The 21,246-nt window shown below is 42.3% G+C and overlaps 5 protein-coding genes across 5 annotated transcripts; 2 read left to right on the plus strand and 3 right to left on the minus strand.

Annotated features, from left to right (window-relative positions):
* Window positions 1-5,480: 5,480 nt before the first annotated feature.
* On the minus strand, window positions 5,481-6,275 carry BCR41DRAFT_301662 (ubiquitin-conjugating enzyme/RWD-like protein; the record flags this gene model as incomplete). Its single annotated transcript, XM_022020633.1, has 4 exons — window positions 5,481-5,549; window positions 5,682-5,886; window positions 5,971-6,040; window positions 6,149-6,275. Coding segments are annotated over 4 exons (471 nt in total), but the record flags the coding sequence as incomplete, so codon positions are not given.
* Window positions 6,276-6,373: 98 nt separating this feature from the next.
* BCR41DRAFT_319543 (carbamoyl-phosphate synthase L chain, ATP binding domain-domain-containing protein) lies at window positions 6,374-9,598 on the minus strand. The gene is made up of 6 exons (XM_022021356.1): window positions 9,280-9,598; window positions 9,005-9,157; window positions 8,621-8,708; window positions 8,327-8,527; window positions 8,019-8,239; window positions 6,374-7,862 (listed from the first exon to the last, which is right to left on the minus strand). The coding sequence occupies exons 1-6, from the start codon at window positions 9,442-9,444 to the stop codon at window positions 6,441-6,443; spliced, it is 2,250 nt and encodes a 749-aa protein (XP_021883884.1). The 5' UTR covers window positions 9,445-9,598; the 3' UTR covers window positions 6,374-6,440.
* A 1,354-nt stretch (window positions 9,599-10,952) lies between these two features.
* BCR41DRAFT_301959 (carboxyl transferase) lies at window positions 10,953-13,012 on the plus strand (the record flags this gene model as incomplete). The annotated part of the gene is made up of 5 exons (XM_022020647.1): window positions 10,953-11,075; window positions 11,187-11,300; window positions 11,412-11,651; window positions 11,790-12,637; window positions 12,784-13,012. The coding sequence occupies 5 exons, from the start codon at window positions 10,953-10,955 to the stop codon at window positions 13,010-13,012; spliced, it is 1,554 nt and encodes a 517-aa protein (XP_021883885.1).
* A 3,357-nt stretch (window positions 13,013-16,369) lies between these two features.
* Window positions 16,370-19,316, plus strand: BCR41DRAFT_393865 (hypothetical protein; the record flags this gene model as incomplete). Its single annotated transcript, XM_022028595.1, has 2 exons — window positions 16,370-17,939; window positions 18,040-19,316. 2 exons carry the CDS (start codon window positions 16,370-16,372, stop codon window positions 19,314-19,316), a joined length of 2,847 nt encoding a protein of 948 aa, XP_021883886.1.
* A 457-nt stretch (window positions 19,317-19,773) lies between these two features.
* On the minus strand, window positions 19,774-21,208 carry BCR41DRAFT_348708 (protein-tyrosine phosphatase-like protein). The gene is made up of 4 exons (XM_022023344.1): window positions 20,841-21,208; window positions 20,353-20,698; window positions 20,093-20,196; window positions 19,774-19,959 (listed from the first exon to the last, which is right to left on the minus strand). Exons 1-4 carry the CDS (start codon window positions 21,114-21,116, stop codon window positions 19,852-19,854), a joined length of 834 nt encoding a protein of 277 aa, XP_021883887.1. The 5' UTR covers window positions 21,117-21,208; the 3' UTR covers window positions 19,774-19,851.
* Window positions 21,209-21,246: the final 38 nt, after the last annotated feature.

Raw genomic sequence — 21,246 nt, forward strand, 5'->3', positions numbered from 1 at the left:
ACATCCTCACGCGTATCTTTCTCCACCAACGAGGCATGCATAAAATAATAAGGATTTTGCAGGTATGACGTGAAGCCGCCATTACTGTGAAACAGTGGGAATCATGAGAGCAAGATATTAGTATGTCTATTAAGCACCATCGCCCAAAATGATCAATGACTCTAAACTGACTTTTACCAAAGTACCAACAAATTTTATCAGACGAGGGCTTCGTCCTTGATAAACTGTGTATCTTTGGTTTGCAATTACAGACTACATCAGCCTTGTAAAAAGGCTGATACCCATTTTTGCTTTTTTACTTTTTAAACATACCTCTTGTTGCCCCCACTTGTCGGAGGCGCTTTGACGATAAGTTGTACAATTGGAGGCGGGTCGATTGGCCTTCGATCGGCTGTATTTTGTGGTATTTCAGATCGACCATAATACATTCAGGAATTGAGCATCATCAGACCAGGGATAGGGAGGCAGATGCAGACAGAATATTGTGGTTTAGAAGAGAGCAATTAAGCAGAATCATTCAAAGCACATATAGGATGTGGACAAGAGCTTTTTTTTTATGTTGTCAAGGACAGAGAGGGCCGTGTGCAAAATTGGGATGGGTAAAACATCAAATAAGAGAGAGTTCAGGTTGACAACAAACGCCTACAGTTACAGGTTACAAAAGGAAGAGATGGGGGAAGAGCGCAAAAACCAAAAAACCAAAATCACGAAACATCTTTCGAAAATCCTCCGCTCTCAACAATTACAGTAAATAAAAAAAACTCAATTGATGAAATGATGTCTTTCCCTCACCCAGCGTTTCGGCACGAGGGATGATACATTGAGTGGTTTTTTTTTTTTTTTTTTTTAAAAAAAAAAAAAAAAAGTCCAAATCCCGGGCCAAGCATTCAAGTATTTATAATATAACACATTGAACAACAGATGCAGTCATTTTTAGAAGTATTTGGATGAATGACATCATGCGCATCCTGTTTATCTCTCAATACCCTTATCCCTATTCCCTTTTTCTTTTTTCTTTTGTAAAAAGGATAAAAAAAAAGGAGTAGAGAGATCGACGCATTTTGCTCCTGCTGAGAGGAGGTCACCAAAGTTAATGGGAGGGAAACAACCGACACCCGAGCTCAAAAAAGGCATTTGTCGCTTGTAATCTGAAGATCTGTGAGCATTTTATCGTACAATAGAGTAAATACAATCCTTGGGAACCGAAAGAAACAAAGATGGTGAATGTGTCTGTTTGTTACCCGCTGAACAAGTAGACTGTATACGGTTACGCGTGGTAAATGAAAAAGTAAAACCCAAATTCTATGCTGTCCTAGAAGCACAAACGGATGTGTTGCAATGTGAATGTTTGTGAACCCGATTTAATGGATGCGAGTGAGTCGGAAAGTGGGAAAGAGAGCGTGAGAGAGAACTTGGCGGGACATGCTATAAGTTTATCTGAAGTGTGACCAGTTCTTTCTCTCTTTAATTCCCCCAGAAAAAAAGTGTAAAGGAATCAAATAGCTCTTCATGTCTCGGTCATCCGACGAGTCATTTACAAATCCAATGTGGCCGATCATCACCATCTATATTGTCCTTTATATAACAATAGACTTGCCTTTTTCCCCTACACCGCACATGCGCGATTGCTTGGGTTGCTGTCGAAGGATCAATTCATAGGTGCTGAATATGTTGAACGAAAAAAAGAAAAATTAATTAAAAAAAAAAAAAAAAAAAAAAAAAAACATTTACTAGTTAGAAAGGTTGACAATTGAAACAAGTCATTGGGCACCATTAAAGAATAAAGAGAAAAAAAAAAAAAAAAAAAAAAAAAAGAGGCGAAGACATGCTTCATTATTTTTTCTTTTTTTCTTTTTTTCTTTTAATAGTACACAGCAATTGCCCTTACACGTTAGCACGTTGCTCAGGAAGCACCCGCTGACAGACAGGGGCAAACTGGTAGGAAGGAAGATCATCCGACGCAGGCATGGATCGGAAAATGATCAATTCAATTGGATGGAAAAGGCTCTAAATGGACTCCAACTGGTGATGGGTAATGGAAATGGTTTAATGCGAAGTGTGATCTGAGCGCAAAAGGCGGTCTTGGAAGGAGCGCGAGACCTTGGTAAAGCAAAAAAAAAAAAAAAAAAAAAAAAAAAAAAAGAGAGAGAGAGAGAGAGAGAGTGAATGATGTTAAGATAGAGAGTGAAAGAAAGCAAGAGCGAATGTGGGAGTGAAAGTGAATGAGGATACGATGGCACAAGAGCGAAGGTAGATGAGAAGAATGAGAGGAACAAAGAAAAAGAAAAAAGCGAGGAAATGAAAAAGAGCACTTTGGAGTAGTTGGATAGCAGGATGGTACGAAGGATACGTGGGATGGCGGTTGCGTTCCCTGTGGAGACAATCCTCTTGATTGGAAAGTAAAATGTGAAGAGTAGAAAGTGGAGAGTGAAAGGGTCAATGCGAACACAAAGAAAGAGAGAACGAGAGAAGAAGAGAGAAATATAAAAAAAAAGCAAATCATTTTTGGAACCAGGAGAGTGGTGCAACAGCACTCCAAAAGGTAAAACATTCACACCTCTGTCTCTTCGTATCTTTGGCTCTCTCTCTCCTCTGGAGTCGAAAGAAGTACAAGGGCATCGCACCGTGCATCATCGTATCTCGTTTGCAGACACACAAAAGTAAAAGAAAATCCTGCACATCAGTTGAAATTCAAACCATGCATAAACTTGAATCCATGTTTGTGTACAGTGACCCCAGTTCTTGGGAGATTCTTTTTTTTTTTTTTTTTTTTTAGTTCACTTCTCTCTCCTTTTCAATGCTTTTACAATTGCAAGTGAAGTGCCAAGACGAATAGGGGGGAGACATTATTGCATTGTTATGTGGTTACAAACCAAGATAGAAAAATAGACTACGTGTTTGCACAACCTGTCTTTCCCAGAAAGCATAATGTAATGCAACAAAAGGAATCCGTTCATGCTTTTCATAAGGGTTATACAGCACCACATTGTTTCAAATATCTGTCAATCTTCATCCACTTCACTGGAGAATGAAAGAGAGAGGGAGAGCAATTAATGAAAAGAGCAGGAGCAACTGTGCTGTATTAAAATCATTCTGTTAAAAAATATATAAAATATATAAAATAAAAAGGGGGGCAGTGAATTTTAGGGGGCTACAAGAAAAAAAAAAAAAAAAAAAAAAAAAGAGCCATGTAGCTACCTCTTTTCTTTTGCAACAAGGCCAACCTATAGGTATATCTTCATGACGCATGCACTCATCGATGATAAAGAAGATTGGATAGCATCAACATTGCTTAGGATCAAGCTGAACTGAACAATAATATCCACTGAGCTTAATTTTCGAACCATCATGATTTATGCACGCTTTTTTTATTTTTATTTTTTATTTTTTTAAACCGAAATCTTCAGAGTGAACGATATCTACTTCATGTCATTACGACATTCGGAGAAAAAGAAAGCCAAACTAGTGATAATATAATGGTAATACAGCTGGAGCCCTATAGAGATGAAGGTAGTCCATACTAATGGCAATGGGTAGATCTGCAAAGGAAAAAAAAAAAAATAAATAAAAAAAATAAAAGAGCCGTTGTTTTCGTCACATCTTTATTTCTTATTTTATTCCGTTGTGCTGGGTTCTGTTCCCTTTGTTGGTAATGCAGCCCGAGATCTCGGGGTCCGAATCATTTTGCTTTGTGTCTCTTACACAGACACACCACGCTCACTTTCTACACAAACATACATGCAGACGATACACATGTCTCCATCTCTCTCCTCCGTCCTTCCTTTTCTCTTTTCTTTTTTTTTTTTTTTTTTTTTTTACGAGGCGATGTTGGTGTAGAGCCAGTAAAGTATCAATGCTCATTAGATTTACTGGAGAATCAGAGAGTGTAAAGCGATGATGTTCATTCTATTTTAATAATCATTAACTTTCTATACGAGCTACGTTGGCCGATGCTTCTTCAAGAGACTTCGCTTTCGTGCAATCGTAAGTGGAGCTGTGGACTTCTCCTCCCCTTCTAAATTAGGCCTTCTACTCATCGTCGGAAGTGTATCGTTTACATTGAATCTCCGTGACGATGTGTCCCAACACTTTACGTTATTATTCTCATCATTTTCTTTCGCCCTGGTATGAGCAGCATCGATCTCTTTATCTTTGCCCTTGCCCTTAGCCTTGTCCTTGCCCTTAGTATTGCCCTTATCCTTAGTTTCCTCTGTTTCGAGGTACTCACTTCGCATTCTACCCTTGTCCTTGCTATTTTCATTAGTCTTACCCTCAACAACACGATCATCTATATCGGAATTACAAGGCTGTGAGCTTTCGTTCAATGAGGGAGCTAAACAGTTCCGTTCGAGAGATGACAGAACTGGATGAAGAGGACCTTGGCTCCGCTTGTTGCTAACAGAGCAATGCGAAGATGACGATGGTGGCAATGTCTTTGGAACTACTCTAGGAGATAGTTTTTCGTTCAACGAAATCTCCTGTGGCTCAATATTTGAAGGGCTTTTATATGTTAATGAGGTGGTAGTGGTATTAGGCTGGGGTATACTGCTGAAGCATCCTTCCATTGCTAAGCTACTGTTCAATGGTGTCTCCAAAGATGTTGGCAATGGATTGAGAGTACGGTTCATCGGAGCATTTCCTGCGGGGATTCTGATGATCCCCTTCTTTGTATGTTTCTGCCGTTGCCTAGACTCCGCCAGCATGCTTCGAATCGATTTTCCGGCCGTCTTAACAATTCCGCTGCCCTTATATTTCTTATTAACAACAACGGGTTTTTCTTCAGGATCTGATTGAGAGCTTGATATGAGGCCCGGACCATTACTCTCGACTATTCCAAGGTTCCTCTTCTGAATCTTGTCTGCGTTCGAAGGTACCTGCACGGTAGAAACGATGTCTTCAAATAATGGGTATATAGTGTCTCGTGGGGCCTCTTCCTGACTCAAAAGCATATCCTTGGTGCTATTAGGAGGAATTGTCTGAGAACTAAGGCCAGGTGAGGGTAACTTGTCAAGGTTCATTGCATCCTGTCTGCCACTCATCATAGATGAAGTATTTGATAAAGTGCAGTTATCAGGGGACTCTGTTGAGTCTTCAGATGCTTTTATGGATATCGCCGCCGATGTCATTTGGGCCTCATCAATCTTCGAAATATCACTGAGTTCAGCGGTGGTATTTTCCAAGTTAGACATAGATATCACATTTCTCCGTGCTTTCAAACTTGGCTTTCTGAGTATAGGCTTCAATGTCGTCTTTTTCACCATAGCACTTGGATGAGGCACAAGACAAAGAGATGCGGCTGGAGCATTTGTTATTTGAGAACTAGATATGGTCGATACAAATGAGTTGGGGTTGCTGCCAGATGGTAATGAATCGGTAGAGTCTGAGTAAATAAGCTGACTAGGCATTGACAATGACGAGCTTGCCTCTGTCTCCAGAGACTTGATCTCTGGCAGCAATGTAGTTGGGTCTGAAATCCCTGTTGCATATCGCCTCGTGTATTCCCGCGCTTTGTGGATGAACAACTCCTTGTTTTCCTTAAACTCACTCGCCTACAATTGTATACAAATGAATGGAGTCGTATGTTAAATGTACATCTGACATAAGTGTATTCATCAAAGAGAGGACATTTTGTCTGTATTTTTTTTTCCCCTTCACCGAGGAAATAAAGTCCTGGGACGTACAATGTCCGCTAGCAAAGGGTCATCCGGATTAGGGTCTCCAAGTAGAACTACTAAAGAGGTTAGCATAGTTGGGATACTGATGGCGGGGCCCCATTTGCCTTTGGGTGGACTTTTGAGGATATCAAGGCAGATACGCCCCTCATCGTCAATATTAGGATGATAGACCTTAGTCAAGAACTGACAACGAGGCGGTTCCAGGGGGTATCTACAGTGGCATTAAAGTAGACAGTTGAGTTCCATTGTCAACGCGATCTCCTGTTGAATTATATTCACTTGCTATGTTTCTTACTTCTCAGGAATATGAATGTCGAGCTTAAAAGTGCCGTCAGCATAGGGCGTATCCTTTGGGCCTCTAATTTCTGTTGAGAAAAGCAGCGGCCAGACAAGAGTCATCCATGGCGTTAACGAGCTGGGTTTTACGCGAAGTTTGTTTTAATAGTGTACATTGTAAGCTGTCCAGGGCATACCCGCTTGTAGATGCATAATGTTGTCGTCCAAAGGATAACAGATGACGCCCTCTGGAGGCGAGCGTTCCAAATCTCGAAGTTCTTTTCTCATGCGAATCAAAATCCGCTTTTCTACGATTCCTGACATGCTTGTTTCTTAGTGCAATCGATTCTCAATATCATGGCATGGTTAAACATATCAAAATGTTCTTATTGGTGGCGTGGCTTCCGTGACTGTATATGTATATCAATCAGACCAATACATTTTTATTCGATAATTGTAAAAAAAAAACTAAAAAGCTGAGCTGGTCGTCTATTTCTTTTCCTCGGTTTTGCCAGCCTCCTTAGACTCATCCTCAAATTCAATCAAAAGCTCTTCACCCGCAACAGAGTCGCCAGGTTTGACCAGGACGCTCTTGACTTTACCAGCACGCACTGAACGCAGTACGTTAGCCATCTTCATGGCCTCAATGGTTGCAACAGCTGTGCCTTCAGCAACCACATCACCAACCTTGACATCAACAGAAACAACTGACCCAGGCATGGGCGAGAGAATCATGTTGGTGGTTGAGGCCTTCTCCTTAATGGGCATGTATTTCGAAAGTGCATGTTGTGCAGGGGTATTGATCGTGATGTCAAACTTTGTTCCCAAGTGTTGAACACGGAAACCAAGGGGAAGTGCGTCCAAATACTGGACAGTGACTTCCTCACCATTATCAAACTTGTTAGTAATCAAGGGAGATTCCAATGGCCAGCGAGCTGAGGTTTTGAATGGAGCCATGCCAGGGGTGTGGATTTCAAACTCATCCTCGCCATTGGCGCCCTTTCCGAGCTTCTCAATCTTAACAGGCATCTTCTCATCCACACCTTGAACTCCAATGAAAAGCTCCCAGCTGTGAGGCGCTATTCCTTGAAGATCTCCTTTCAAGAGAGCTTCGCGTCCATGACCCCATGCCCAGTTACGAAGTTCGCGTTTGGCATGCATCAAACCGGCCAAGGAAACAAGCTGGGCAAGGGAAGTGGGGTTGGGTACATGGCCCTTAAAACCAGTAGGATATTCCTCAGCCAAAAACTTTGTCGAGTACTTGCCGGAAGCGAAACGGTCATGGGAGACAACCTCACGAAGCAAAGGGATGTTGTGGGTGACGCCCTTGATCACATACGAATCAAGCGCACGCTTCATATTCTCAATGGCTTCTTCGCGGGTAGCACCATGGGTACAGAGCTTACAAATCATAGGGTCATAGTAAATGCTGATCTCGGACCCTTCGACAATACCAGAGTCACAACGCACTTCATTCTGGCCCTTAGTTGAAGTAGGTTCGATATATTTGGACAGACGACCGATGGAAGGCAAGTATTTTTCAGGATCTTCGGCGTAGACACGAGATTCAATGGCCCATCCATTGATCTTAATATCCTCCTGCTTAGCGATCAACTTCTGGTTGGCAGCAACACGGATCATTTGCTCAACTAGATCCATACCAGTGATATATTCTGTAATTGGGTGCTCGACTTGAAGACGGGTATTCATCTCCAAGAAGTAGAAGTTGCGAGCAGAGTCGACCAAAAACTCAACCGTTCCAGCAGAGGAGTATTTGACATGCTTGGCAAGCATCACAGCTTGTTCACCCATGGCCTTACGAGTCTTTTCGTCAATGTGAGTTGAGGGAGCTTCCTCAATTACTTTTTGATTTCTTCGCTGAATAGAACACTCGCGCTCAGGCAAATAGAGCTAAATGAATGCAGGTATGAAAAACAGATTACGCTTAGATGCATAAGACAATTTTTTTTTTTTTTTTTTTTTTTTTTTTTTTGGATGACATTGGCAATAAAAAGGGACATGCTATCAGCTCGTGTGGGGGGCTTGGAGCCTTAATGCACCACTTACAGTGTTGCCATGCTTGTCTGAAATGATTTGGATCTCGATATGGCGAGGATTATCGATGAACTTTTCGATCAATAGACGATCATCACCGAAAGAAGCCAAAGACTCGGTCTTGGCAATTTTGTAGCCATCTCTAACTTCGTCATCATTCCAGGCAATACGCATTCCTTTTCCTCCGCCTCCAGCAGAGGCCTTGAGCATGACAGGGTAACCAATCTCTCTGGCTAGAGGAATAAATAGATTAATAAAAAGTATTTTGTGTAGATGCTTAAAAAAATTCCCACGAGTATTTCATACTTTATAGTACTTACAGATCTCGAGGGCATGGTCAACATCACGAACAACGCCATTGAAACCAGGAATGATGTTAACCTTGGACTCTTTGGCAATGATCTTACTCTGAATCTTATCTCCCATTGCCGCCATTGCCTCTTGTGAAGGTCCAATGAAGGTGACACCAGCCTCATCCAAGGCCTTGACAAAGGCTGCGTTCTCAGACAGGAAACCGTAGCCTAGTTAAATATGGAAGATGCATGGACATGTGTTAGATATCCGAATCTGCAATTTGTGTTCCAGACAAGCACATGTGCATTGTGGTGCCATACCAGGGTGTACGGCCTGGGCGCCAGTGTCCTTGATGGCCTTAATAATGTTTGGGATATTAAGATAACTCTGCGAGGTAGGCGCGGGCCCCTATCAATGTCAGCAGTTTGGAAAGTAAAGAAACAGAGTCAGAATTATAATCTTATAGGTGGGGGAGTTTAAGTAATGATTCTTGACCAGTGCACCAGGCCATCATGCCGGACCAAGATTTTTTGACACTTTAGCAAGCAGCTTAAAAAATGAAATCACTTTGAATGATCCATTTGCTGTTGATACAAGTGGTCACTTTCTCATCTCCTATCCTTGTTGGAAAGCAGAGATGATTGCAAAAAAAAAAAAAAAAAAAAAAAAAAAAAAATGGAAATAAAGAATGATTTAACTCATACCACGTTGACAGCCTCGTCTGCAAGCTGAACATGCAAGCTGTTGACATCAGCATCGGAATGAATGGCAACAGTCTTGATGCCCATCTTCTTTGCAGTCCTAATGACACGGCATGCAATCTCTCCTCTGTTGGCGATCAGAATCTTGTCGAATGTCTATTTAGTTTTAGGAGTTGTTTCAAGGTGGTTAACAATTAGAAAAGAAAATTAATACAGAACAAGTGACCGAGATCACACATAATACAAGATTCTGATCGTTGTGAGAAATGACGTTTTACCTTTCCATATTGCGAGTAGTCATTTGAAGCTTGTAGCTGTTGTGATGGTGCTGCTGAGGCAGCACGAGGGATGCCAGAGTGAAAGAGGCGCTGACGGGTGGCAGTGAGTGAGCAGACCCATCGACCAGTGGAACGCGGAATGGCCGCGGCGAGCGAGAGGGACATTATATTAATGAGATGAGGATGGAGCGATGCAGTCGTCTAAAGATGAACGCGATGAAATGAAGGAGCGACAGCGCGTCAGAATGAATCAGAGAGCAAGGGAAGAGAGGAGAGAAAGACAGAATAAGAAAGAGTGGAATACAAAAAAAAAATAAAAAAATAAAAAATAAAAAAAAAAGTGAAAAGACAGGGGAGGAATTGAGTTGTCCTCTCCACCACTGCCCGGTCACTGAAAAACTGGAGTAGATCAAGACCCTGTCCTTTAGTTTCCACTTGCGCAAAAAGAGGCCCTTTCACTTTGTCATGCCTACTTCTTTCAGGAGCTACTACCGCCTGCCACATGTTATGTCATTTGTGTTTTTAGTGGAGTAAGATGGAGCTGGTTCAACAAAACCTTTTAGTTATTTCTTTCTTTATATATTTTTTACGACTTTTAATTACGGTTGTTTCCATTAGTGAAACATGGCATCCCACCGGTCAATGACCTGAATCTTGATCCCTATACCCGCAGAAGTCAAAGTATTTACTTTTAAAGATCTCTCAGCTTTACGGCTCGTCTCGTCTCGTCTCGCTTCTTAGTGGAAGCAAAATCAGCTTAATCTGTCCGCGTTCAAACTCAGCGACCGAAGTGAGTGACCGTGGGAAATTTTAAGACTTGCGTGGAAAAAAAAGATTCTCACCCATACATCTTTTTCATGCTAAAGTCAGAGAAACCCGATTCATTTATGAAAAAGTGTGAGAAAAAAAAATAAACGGCAAGGAACAAGGACCATGAGGAATAGAGAAGGGATATGATAAAATCATTAGTTCATGCTACTCACTATACACAACTCTTACATTACCTAGAAAAACACTGATAAAATGAAGGAATTGTGAACAGTAGAAGGGAATGTAGATGGTCCTTTACAGGCACCGTTTAGAAGCCGATCAGCAATAGACTCTGTTTGCTGTTATCATGTGGACTCTTTAGACAAATGCAGATTAACAACAGTGAGAAAGCATTAGGATAGAGCATTATTGACATGATTGTGAGTGTATTGAATACACGTTAAAGAAGACGAATCGAGTACGAATTTTTTTTTTTTTTTTCTCCTTCCGACGCTTTTTTTTTTTCCTCCCCTCATTCCTTCTCATCTCTTTCTTTACCTCTTCTCTATACGCATTCATCGCGATCATCTCCCCTCTTCCTCTCTTTCTATTTTATTCTTCTTTCTTCCTCTCCTCATCACTCTTTTATTTGAATCTGCAACTCCAAAGCCATACGCGTCACTGACAAGATCACGCTATGCTTCCTCGTCTGTCGACCGTCATTGCCTCTAGGGCCGCTATGGCCTCGGCTACCCGTCGCTCTCTTCCAGCCTTCGCCAGCGTCGCTCGCCATTACGCCGTTGGAAAAACAGCATTATCCGCAGAGAATGTAATTCCAGGATTTTGAAATGCTCCTCTTTGAAATTTCATTTCATGAAAACCAATCAACAATTTCTAACTACTTCTACCGTATCTCTGTAATCATGCTCATTCTACAGGATGTAGTCGCCAAGATTGACGCAAAACGTCAGGAATCACTCTTAGGAGGTGGTTTGAAGAGGATCGAGACTCAACACAAGAAGGCGCGTTTTTTTTTTTTTTTTTTTGTTTTTTTTTAAGATTCATTCTACTTTATACAAACCTGTCACTCGACATGAAGTTTTAGCTGATCAGTCGCGCTGACAATTTATTTGATAATGTTATTTTTCTCTCAACAGGGCAAGTTGACTGCACGCGAACGTATTGAGCTCCTATTAGATGCAGGATCTTTCCGTGAATACGATGCCTTTGTGGAGCACAACTGTGTTGACTTTGGCATGGAAAAGCAAAAGGTACAAGCAATTGACGATTCATCCCAAGCTTATTTCAACCAGGAGAGTATATTCTTATTAATCCATTAACTCTTCCTATATCAATCTATGCAAAAAAAAAAAAAAAAAAAGATTACTGGTGATGGTGTAGTCACTGGTCACGGAACCATCAATGGCCGTCGTGTCTTCCTTTTCTCCCAGGACTTCACCGCCTTTGGTGGATCATTGTCCAATACTCATGCGCAGAAGATAGTCAAAGTCATGGACAAGGCCCTCCTCGTCGGTGCTCCCGTCATTGGTTTGAACGACTCTGGTGGAGCTCGTATCCAGGAAGGTGTCGAGTCCCTTGCTGGCTACGCTGATATTTTCTTGGTAAGAGCATCATAATTTGCTCTTCGCGCCCGATTATTGAACCAGAAGGCACATATCAAACTTAACCACTACAAGTCGGTGAATTAACAGATGACAATGATATTTACTATGTTTCGAATCAATCAAAATGCTGTCTAGAAAAACGTGACGTCCTCAGGTGTTGTTCCTCAAATCTCACTTATCATGGGCCCATGTGCTGGAGGTGCCGTTTATTCACCTGCCTTGACCGACTTTACGTTTATGGTTCGTGACACCTCATACCTTTTCGTCACAGGGCCCGATGTCGTAAAGACAGTCACTAAGGAGGAAGTTACTCAAGAGGAACTCGGAGGCGCCAAGGCACACACCGTCAAATCTGGAGTTGCCCATGCCGCCTTTGAGAATGACATTGAGGCTCTACAGCGTCTTCGCGACTTTGTTGACTTTTTACCTTTGTCTAACCGCGAGCCTGCTCCTGTTCGCTACACAGACGATCCCTCAGACCGTGAGGATGCTTCGTTGAACCATATCGTGCCTGTCGACTCAACCAAAGCCTATGACATCAAAGATGTCATCACCCGCCTTGTAGACGACTCTCATTTCTTTGAAATCATGCCTGATTATGCCAAAAACATTGTCATTGGTTTCGCTAGAATGGGCGGCCGTACTGTGTCAATCATTGCTAATCAGCCATTGGTATCTTCTGGAGTACTCGACATCAATTCATCAGTCAAGGCTGCCCGTTTCGTTCGCTTTGCGGATGCATTCAATATCCCCATTTTGACCTTGGTTGATGTACCCGGTTTCTTGCCCGGAACTGCTCAGGAGCATAATGGAATCATTCGCCATGGAGCTAAGCTTCTGTACGCTTACGCCGAAGCAACTGTGCCAAAAGTCACTGTTATCACACGAAAGGCATATGGAGGTGCTTATGATGTCATGAGCTCTAAGCACCTTCGTGGAGACCTAAACTACGCCTGGCCAACCGCTGAGATTGCTGTCATGGGGTAGGAAAAAAAAAAAAAAAAAAAAAAAACAATAACGGTGCATGCCATTCATAGTTTCTTTGGTGTATTCTATTTTTGACATGCGGCTGAATAACGTACCTGAAATATCTTTTGTTGACCATGAACTTTTTTTGTATCATAAAAAGAGCCAAAGGTGCTGTGGAGATTATCTTCCGATCGAGTGCTGACCGCGCCTCGGCTGAGAAAGACTATATCAGCAAGTTCGCCAACCCCTTGCCAGCAGCGCAGCGTGGATATGTTGATGACGTGATTGAGCCCTCAACAACCCGCCGCAGGATTATTGAGGATCTTGAAATGTTGCGTGACAAGAAGTTGGAGAACCCAAAACGCAAGCACGGCAACATCCCGTTGTAAAAAAAAAAAAAAAAATGAGGCTGCGCCTTATTACTGATGAAACGGAAAGGAATCGAACGAGATTTTGTTGACGTGCCTTGATAGTTTTCAATCCTCTTAGATATATTCCTATTAAATATCTATATTTAATAGTCATGCGTAATATTAAATTTTTTATAACTGATAGTCATGCGTAAAAGCGACTGTCCAACTGCTTTAATGTAACTGTGTCATGAGGGTGCTGTGTACATGTCTTGTCCGGTAGGGGTGACGCGACTGGAAAGTTAGGATCTCCTCCACAACGCTCAAGCAAGAATTCTCCAGCAATGACTCGATGCAATAATATTTTACAAATGAGTTCAGTATCTTGAACATGTACTTTGGAGTCCATTTGTCCGCATAAACACACAAAAATAATACTTCCATGTTAGGCCCCAAGCCTATCGGGATAGAGGCGAGGAGTAAAAAAAAGGTTTTTAATGCCCCTATTTTTTATGTTCTTTATGCTACATTTGTGCAATCCATGCTGTACATGCGGGTTGTCTAAAGCAACAACGAAACGTGCTATAGCTGTCATTCCATCCTGATGAACCAAAGAAAAAAAAGTCCGCTCTGCGTCGCAACATTTCAATGCAACAATATGTAAGCAGAGAATAGAGAACGATCGACATTTTTATTGCCAAACTCCCCCTATTGAAATTAGTGTTCTAGAAACGCCTTCACTCCCCCTTCTCCCTTTCTTTCCCACCTCCTATCGTCCTGTTCCCCGTCCAGAAAGGCTTTTTAGTTATTTGTATGTTGCATAACGGCCACAGCTCAAAAGGTCGATAGTCAAGCTTTGGTTCTTGACTTCTGTCGATTGTCGGTTTACAAGTCATTGATATAACGTCAGGATGAAGCTGATCAGGAAGTGATGGGCAATCTATTCCGAGTGTATGCGCAGACATGCGACATGGTTGCATCATGACTCTTCATGACCGAATGAAGCTTTTTTTTTATTTCTTTTGTGTTTGTTTAAATGTTCCTGAACTTAACTTGGCATTGCTGTTGTTGTTGTTGTCATTGCAATGCAAAAATAAAAAAAGGTCATGAGATCATTCTTCTCAGGGGGAAATAGAGATCACTCTCCTGCTCAGGCAAGTCAGCCCATTGTACTGTATTCATGCCCCTCATTACATGCATACAACACAGGAACATTAAAATATTTTTATGTTTACATGTTTATGTGACAAAAACATCATTCGCAGACAGCGTGAAGACGATTGAGTGAATACAAGTCTGAGCATGTAGTCATTGTGTCCAGGAACACAACGCGAAACACGCAGCATCATTGCTTCCCTTTTCCTCCACACACTGACTGATCTACAAACCAAAAAAAGGAACGAGGGGAAATGAGACAGATGACAAGGACACATGGTCCATGCCAAACACATCTTTTCTTCTTTCTTCTTCCTTCTCTTCTTTCCTTCTCTTCTTTTCTTTCTTTCTTTTTTATCACTTCTATTTTCTACCTCCTCTGCTCTTTCTAACTCTCACTTTGTTCTGCTGCCCTCTTTTTCTTTTTCTTTTTTTCTCTCCCTTTTCCCAACTCTTTTATTCGCATACCATCAATAGCCATAACTAAGAACACAACAGCAACTACCTCATCAACATCAACATAGACGAATTTCCCTCTTCCTCTGCATGCTTCCCTCTCCTTGACCTACTGTCATCTCTCCTGTCGCCTTGACCTACTTCACAAACCCACCGACGCTTATCAGATAGGATAGCCAGCTAATAGTCTCCTAACCTCCAGATCCTCCCCTTCCTCAAATATCGTCAGCCTCTGTGTCTTCATCATTCTGTCATCATCTACTTTTCTACAATTCCCCCTGTACTCGCTGATCCCATCCTTCTCCTATTCATATTCTGTCCACCTGCCACTCGCTTCTCTTTTATTATATCATAACCATTATCATTGACTCCCTGTATTTCCCTCACTCCTCCCCTCGACTTGACTCTGACCCCTAACATATATTTTCACGTCCTGGCGCGTGGTGTCTTGCATTTTTATCCTGCCAACTCTCATTGGGCACGCGTGGATTCTAGTCTTTCTCAACCTTTTATTACCCTACTTTTGAAAACAGTAAACATCCTGCGTCTGAGCAGCATTTGACCATGCCCTCGAACGGCGCTATCAGCTCGGTAAGCTCTTGCTCATATACTCACAAACAAAAAAAAAAAAAAAAAAAAAAAAAGTACTTGGTATTCCCCTTCGTTTCCTCCACCTTTCTGCATATCAGCAATATACTGCTAATTGTAAGGCGGTTGAACATGGCTTCACGTTCTTTACTCGCTTGCCTTTCCTTCTTATTCACAGTTGTGTTTGGGCTCCTTTCTTTTCTATACTCCCCCATCCTCCTTTTTTTTTTTTTACCTTTGGTTGCATTCTCGTTCTCTACCATTTACTGGCTTGCTATTATTGGTTCTTGCTTTAGAAGGGAAACGATAGTCTAAAGAAAGAATCAGCACGATCATTCACAAAAGAACATCACACATAGTGAAAAAGAAATAGTTTTAAGGGTTCTGATCTGCTCTAACGGGGATCAGAAAAAATATGAAAATGTAACTTCGCTCTATGGGAGCAGGTACGCGATGGTGTTCCTAATGGAGCAAATGCGAGGCACGGATCATAAGTAGAGAGTTTTTTATCCTTTGCCACCTTGCCTCTCGTCTATTGCTGCCCCAGTTTTTGACAGTTTAGTAAAAAACTTCGATCCTGACATGTCAATATCTGTATTGACTACTCAGGCTTCTTACAATCTCATTGATCCCGTTGAACTCGATCCTATCCTCTCATATTTATACAACATTGTGGTTCAAGACTCGGTATTCCCATTCGTTATTTTATTGTAATATCACCTTCGGTGTCAGTGCCTTCGCCTATTTATTTCACACGTTGTGCGCATGTATTTGATGTGTCTGCTGTGCGTTCAGATGCACCTTGTGTAGAGTCAGCGTCATGGTTTTCAACTGAGTCTTTTCTCCTGCTTCTTCTGACACATTGCCTCTTCTTCTCTCTCCTATTTTATCTCCGTCCTTGGCTCTGTCAACCGGATCTTCGCCAATGTTGTCAACATTCGTGATATCAACCACATCATCTCGTATTTCATTCCAACGACGCCGCCTCCGTTTACCGCCTTCGTCTGCTCACCGTCCTTTGCCACATCATTGGATGTATCCATCTACGACCACGGGCCTATTCTCACCCGTGCCTATGTCTACGAATTCGATACCATTAATGGACATGACTCATGCTTCCGACTCTGATCTCTGCATGTATCATATACTCTCACCAATCACCGACATGTCTCGCTTTCGGTTATGTGCTTACCACCAATGGTTCAAAAATCAAAGCTCGTCTTCGCGTCGGGTGCGGTCAGCGCAGCAACGGCCTTAGGCCATGTCTTTGGAAAACCTCTGTTAGCCAAAGACACAATCCCATGTTCACCTTTGATTTGTGATCAGGTCCATAAGGAGCTGTCACATTCACAAATCCAGCAGGCGCAATCACCATCCCATAGATTTCAACAGCAGTGCTCCGTTCACAAGAAATTTCGTCTCTTTCGGCAACGACCACGGAAATGTCCTGTGCACTCGCTATCCTTGGCTCCAAGTTACATCCTTCCACCAACCTCGGTTCATCCACTAGTAGTTCATCCAGACAAGATTTTATTAGATCGCCATGACGAGGCCCCAACAACGTCACCATGGAAAACATCACTGACATCCCCTACATCGTCTCGACTTTCGTTGTATTCAACCCTATCATTATCGCTCTCCACATCCTCGTTTCATCATGGATCAGATGGTGAGAGCAGCAACAACAGCACATTCCAATCCTTCTCAAAAAAGAAAAAGAAGAATTTGAAAAAAGAACAACAGCAGCAGCACCTCCGATGCCTATGCTATCTCGAGGCCATGCTTGAACAGCCCGAATCTCCGCAACAGGCCAAGGCTCATTCAAAGCCACTGCTATCCTCACCATGGTACCATCAAAGACATCAGAAGGAGACCAGTCGTCTTAGGAGGATCTGGAATGATTCTACTATCTTTCACTGGTCAAAGTCCTCAACGACGACTCGCCGTAATCAGGAACAACAACCACATCAAGTAGGACATCAACCACGACAAGAACCAATATTTGTGCAAACTTCTCATTTGCGGACGATGGAGATAAATGATGCTCCCATGAGGAACAGTCTTAGTGGCACAGATATTTCTGACGAGGGCAACCACTCTCTGACAGATGCCGAAGACTATGAGGATAGTGAACTATATTCGATTGGTAACAACTGTCAACAAGTGTCATTTCAGGAACACCCCTGCAGACCAAAATCTCGATCCACTCGACCAGGAGATGATCTAAAGGCTATTTCGCGCCATCAAGAAGAGCTTAATCAACAACCTCCCACACCTATCGATTTTAACGACTACAGAACGTCGGATGGAACACCGCTGCTAAATCAAGAAACTCGGCCTTTGGCTTCGACATTCGCTTCTGCAGATAATGAAGATGAGGATGAAGATGAGGACTGGGATGTTCAGTCAGTACAGTCAGACTCTGGTGCTCCTTCTTCCAGTCCCATGTACTCTGCGGATGCCCGTGAACCAACGTCGTTCTCAACAGTCGCTTTACCCTTGCCTTCGTCATCCGATAAAAGTTTCCTCAAGAAGCCTTCGAACGCTAATCTAGGCAGTCTGAGGAATCGTCAGCGGTGTCTGTCGCTCCCCGCTGACACGATGCTTCCAAGGCTTCGAAAGATGTCAACCACTCCCAGTGAAAACTGGGATGAAGACTTTGACATTGACTCGAACCACATTAATGTGCCAACAAAGGTAGTTGAGAGTCAGATCTCGTTACAAATGGGCCTTCACGATATTAAAGATTTTGCTTCGCGTGTTGAAGGTAAGCGGATCTTACCAGACGTTTTTTTTCTACGTCCTATTGCAATGTTTTAAGAAGTTGATAGATCCTAACCTTGTTTCTGTACTATTTTATGCATTAGACCTGAAAACTCTTCGCGCTTCGCTCAGGAAGGCATCCAGCTCACTCAAAGCAACCAACCCTAAGAAGCACCAGGATCTGTCTATGCTATTTCAGCGGGATTGGGAACAAGCAGAAGTGATTATTGATCTTGGAGAGATTGCTCAGACGAGCACATCTTCAGGCAGCACCGGGCCTGCGTTAGCGGCTGGACCGCTATCGCTTCTGTCTGGTAAGGGATCGCAACAATCAAGCGTTAGCAAGGGCAGCAGCCGAAAGCCTCAACGACCAGCTCTTTCAACTACAGGGCAAAAACAGGGACTAAGGCAGTGTGGTGTGATGGCTTCTTCTGCACCAAGCACCATGACATCATTTCCAGCCTTGGGTTCGACAGCTCGATCGACTTCGCAGTCGTCGACACTGACAGAAACAACTTTGGTAGGACAATTACCCGTAGATGGCGATTTGGATTCAGAACAGGATTCACGTATCGCCTCACGTTCTTCATCAGGTTCGACTATTGGGATGGAAGCGGCTGTAGAAGGTCTCTCAATTTCCCAGGTAGAAAAACGACGACCCAATCTTGGATCTGGCATCACCCCATTACAACCAACAACGGCAGCCATGATGAAGGAGGATTTTAGCGGTACAACTGTATTAGGTTTATGCACTACCCCAATAACTCCATTACCGAACGGGTTAGCAGGAGCGATTAAAGGTGATAATAGCCCAACCGAGTATGAGCCCAGTACTAAGTGGCGCCACCATGACAAGGAGGACTCTTCCGTAGCATTCGAGGCTACTTCTGCCATGGCATCTAATTCTTCAAGTGGCGGTGGGGCAGGCGGCGTTCAGTCGGATGTTGACGCATCGCTTCATCGATACCACAAATACAATCGCCATGATCGCCACTCCAAGATTCACTCGAGCAGCCACTATCCCATCCCTCATGATAGCGATGATGACTACGATGACGAGGATGATGAGGATGACGGATATGAAAGCTACGGATATGGTCATGCTCGCGAAGGAGGCTCATCGTCGTCCGTTGGCGTGATCACACCCATCCCTACGGACCGTCATATGCAAGTCCTGAAGGATATTCTGATGGAGGGTTTAGGATCAGAGGTAGCACGGCAGTATATGTTCAAACACGGCGAGCAGGATCATGTGAGGTTTTCAGTCGAGGTCATACCTGGCTTATTAGGCCATTTGAAAGGTCTACAGCAGCGACTAGGTGACCAGCTGATGGAATTACAACAGCTGACGGAATTGCAACAGCTGACGGTTATTGTATAGAGTAACTTTATTATTATTATTTGCACTTTTCTTTCTTTCTATTATTTATTTATTTTACCTGAAGCACATGCCCTCTCCGCCTTGCATCACTTTACTAATTGTACATAGCCTTTTCACCCAGCTTACATATTCTATTGAAATACTCTCCTTTTTTTTTATTGTTAATTTTGCTTTTTTTTTTTTATTGTTGCCAGCATTTTTTTTTAAAATAGTAGATTAGAGAACAAGAATAGGACAGCAGGAGAAAGAAAGAATAACAGATATGCCTGAGTTGATCTCAGGGCGTATGCAAGTGAATAATAAAAGTAATAAATAAAATAAATGGATGACCACATTGAACTCCTGAAAATAGGAGCTGTTGCAACGAGAACTTTTACTGTCACTTTTGCATTAATGCAGTAACCCCTATTTTACGAGTGCTATTGTTATCAATACAGCAAAGTCGTGTTTTTTTTTTTTTTTTTTTACAAAGGGATGAAGCAAAAAAAGACGATCTTCCTATCTAATTGCTGCTCGGCGCCTAACTCTAGCCCAACTAATGCCCTGGCCATTCTTTTCGTGTGATAATGCTCTCCTTCTCGAGATCTTTAACTTGCTCGTCAAAAGAAATAACCTCAGGGTGCAGGTAGATGTTCTTGTCCACCTTTTTTTATTTATTTTTTTTTTAAAAAAAAAAAAAAAAAAAAAAAGGTGAACTCTCAGGAAATCAATTCCTACATCAAAGTCTCCTTTCGAATGTTCCATAGAAGAGGAAAAAAAAAAAAAAAAAAACTTACCTGTGCCCGAGCCTTTAAAAGGACATGTTGCGCCTGGAGAGGTGTCAGCTTGTACGAAAATACTAACCAGCACAGAGCTACTGTTGCGCTCCTTCCTCTACCAGCTACATTTTTTTTTTTTTTTTTTTTTTTTTTTTTTTTGATTCAAGAATGGAGAAAGGGATTATGAATTTGGTCCGCAAACGTTTTTTTATTAGCGTAAGTAGTAAGACCATTACCAAAAAAAAAAAAAAAAAAAAAAAAAAAAATTCGGCTCCCACCTTTGCAATGCAAATATATTCGTCTATGGTTGCTTTCAAGTTTGATATTCTGTACCCACTGCTTTTCATATTTTTCAATAAATCGAACTCCGATCCAGATGCTTTCGACCGTAGGAGTATGAAAGTCTAGGGTTGGAACCCAACATTGAACCAGATCCAGTTCTTGCATAGCCTTGAGATATCCCTCAAACTCGGCACACATATTAACAATACCTCCGACTTGATGATACTGCCGGAGTTGGCGGAGAAGATGAGAGGATGGAACAGCACCAAGGATGAGACTGCTGTGAGGGATGGGATCATGCCAATGCCAATGAGTTACTGGGGATAAAACCGATGTAGCAAGCTAACCCCAAGGGCGCATATATATATATATATATAAGAGGGAAGATAAAATAGGTAGAGATAAAAGAAGGAGGAGTAACTATAAGCAGCTGTGTTAAGATGTCATCCTTTTGTCTTAAACAAATTGGGTTTTTTCTTTTTACGCGATTGTAATTGAGCGAGATAGTGTAGGTCATCCAAGCAAGCGTTGATCTTGCAGGGATCAGCACTGCTGCTTGAGATGGATCTGCGCCATCGCCCTGAAAGGGTCCATTTGGAGGAAGCTTGTCCTTATCCTCATCCGCAGCATCTACTTCTTCAGGCACTATAATGGTTCCTAAAGTCTCCGTCATACTTGTAGCACTAGTTGCTTCTGCTATTGCTACCTCTTCAGTCGCTGGCATTATATGGTTAGTTGGATGAAGTACTTTAATGTCCATTTTTTGAGATGAATGTGAGGCTGTGGAATGAAAGAAAAATGAACTTTGGGATGAGCCTACTTGTGTGCCTGACCTGACTTGATAATTAACTGCTTTGCCCATCAATGGTCACGAGATCATTCAATGTCAA

The sequence above is a fragment of the Lobosporangium transversale genome (genome assembly GCF_002105155.1).
Source record: "Lobosporangium transversale strain NRRL 3116 chromosome Unknown BCR41scaffold_8, whole genome shotgun sequence".
Taxonomy (NCBI): Eukaryota; Fungi; Mortierellomycota; class Mortierellomycetes; order Mortierellales; family Mortierellaceae; genus Lobosporangium; species Lobosporangium transversale.

Coding starts and splice junctions, on each gene's coding strand:
- BCR41DRAFT_348708 (XM_022023344.1), bottom strand. CDS start 21,116: ATGGACATTAAAGTACTTCATCCAACTAACCATATAATGCCAGCGACT. Junction 20,197..20,352: donor AATATATTTGCATTGCAAAG/GTGGGAGCCGAA, acceptor AAAAAAATGTAG/CTGGTAGAGGAAGGAGCGCA. Junction 19,960..20,092: donor TTTTAAAGGCTCGGGCACAG/GTAAGTTTTTTT, acceptor AAATAAAAAAAG/GTGGACAAGAACATCTACCT.
- BCR41DRAFT_319543 (XM_022021356.1), bottom strand. CDS start 9,444: ATGTCCCTCTCGCTCGCCGCGGCCATTCCGCGTTCCACTGGTCGATGG. Junction 9,158..9,279: donor ACTACTCGCAATATGGAAAG/GTAAAACGTCAT, acceptor AAAACTAAATAG/ACATTCGACAAGATTCTGAT. Junction 8,240..8,326: donor TGACCATGCCCTCGAGATCT/GTAAGTACTATA, acceptor TTATTCCTCTAG/CCAGAGAGATTGGTTACCCT.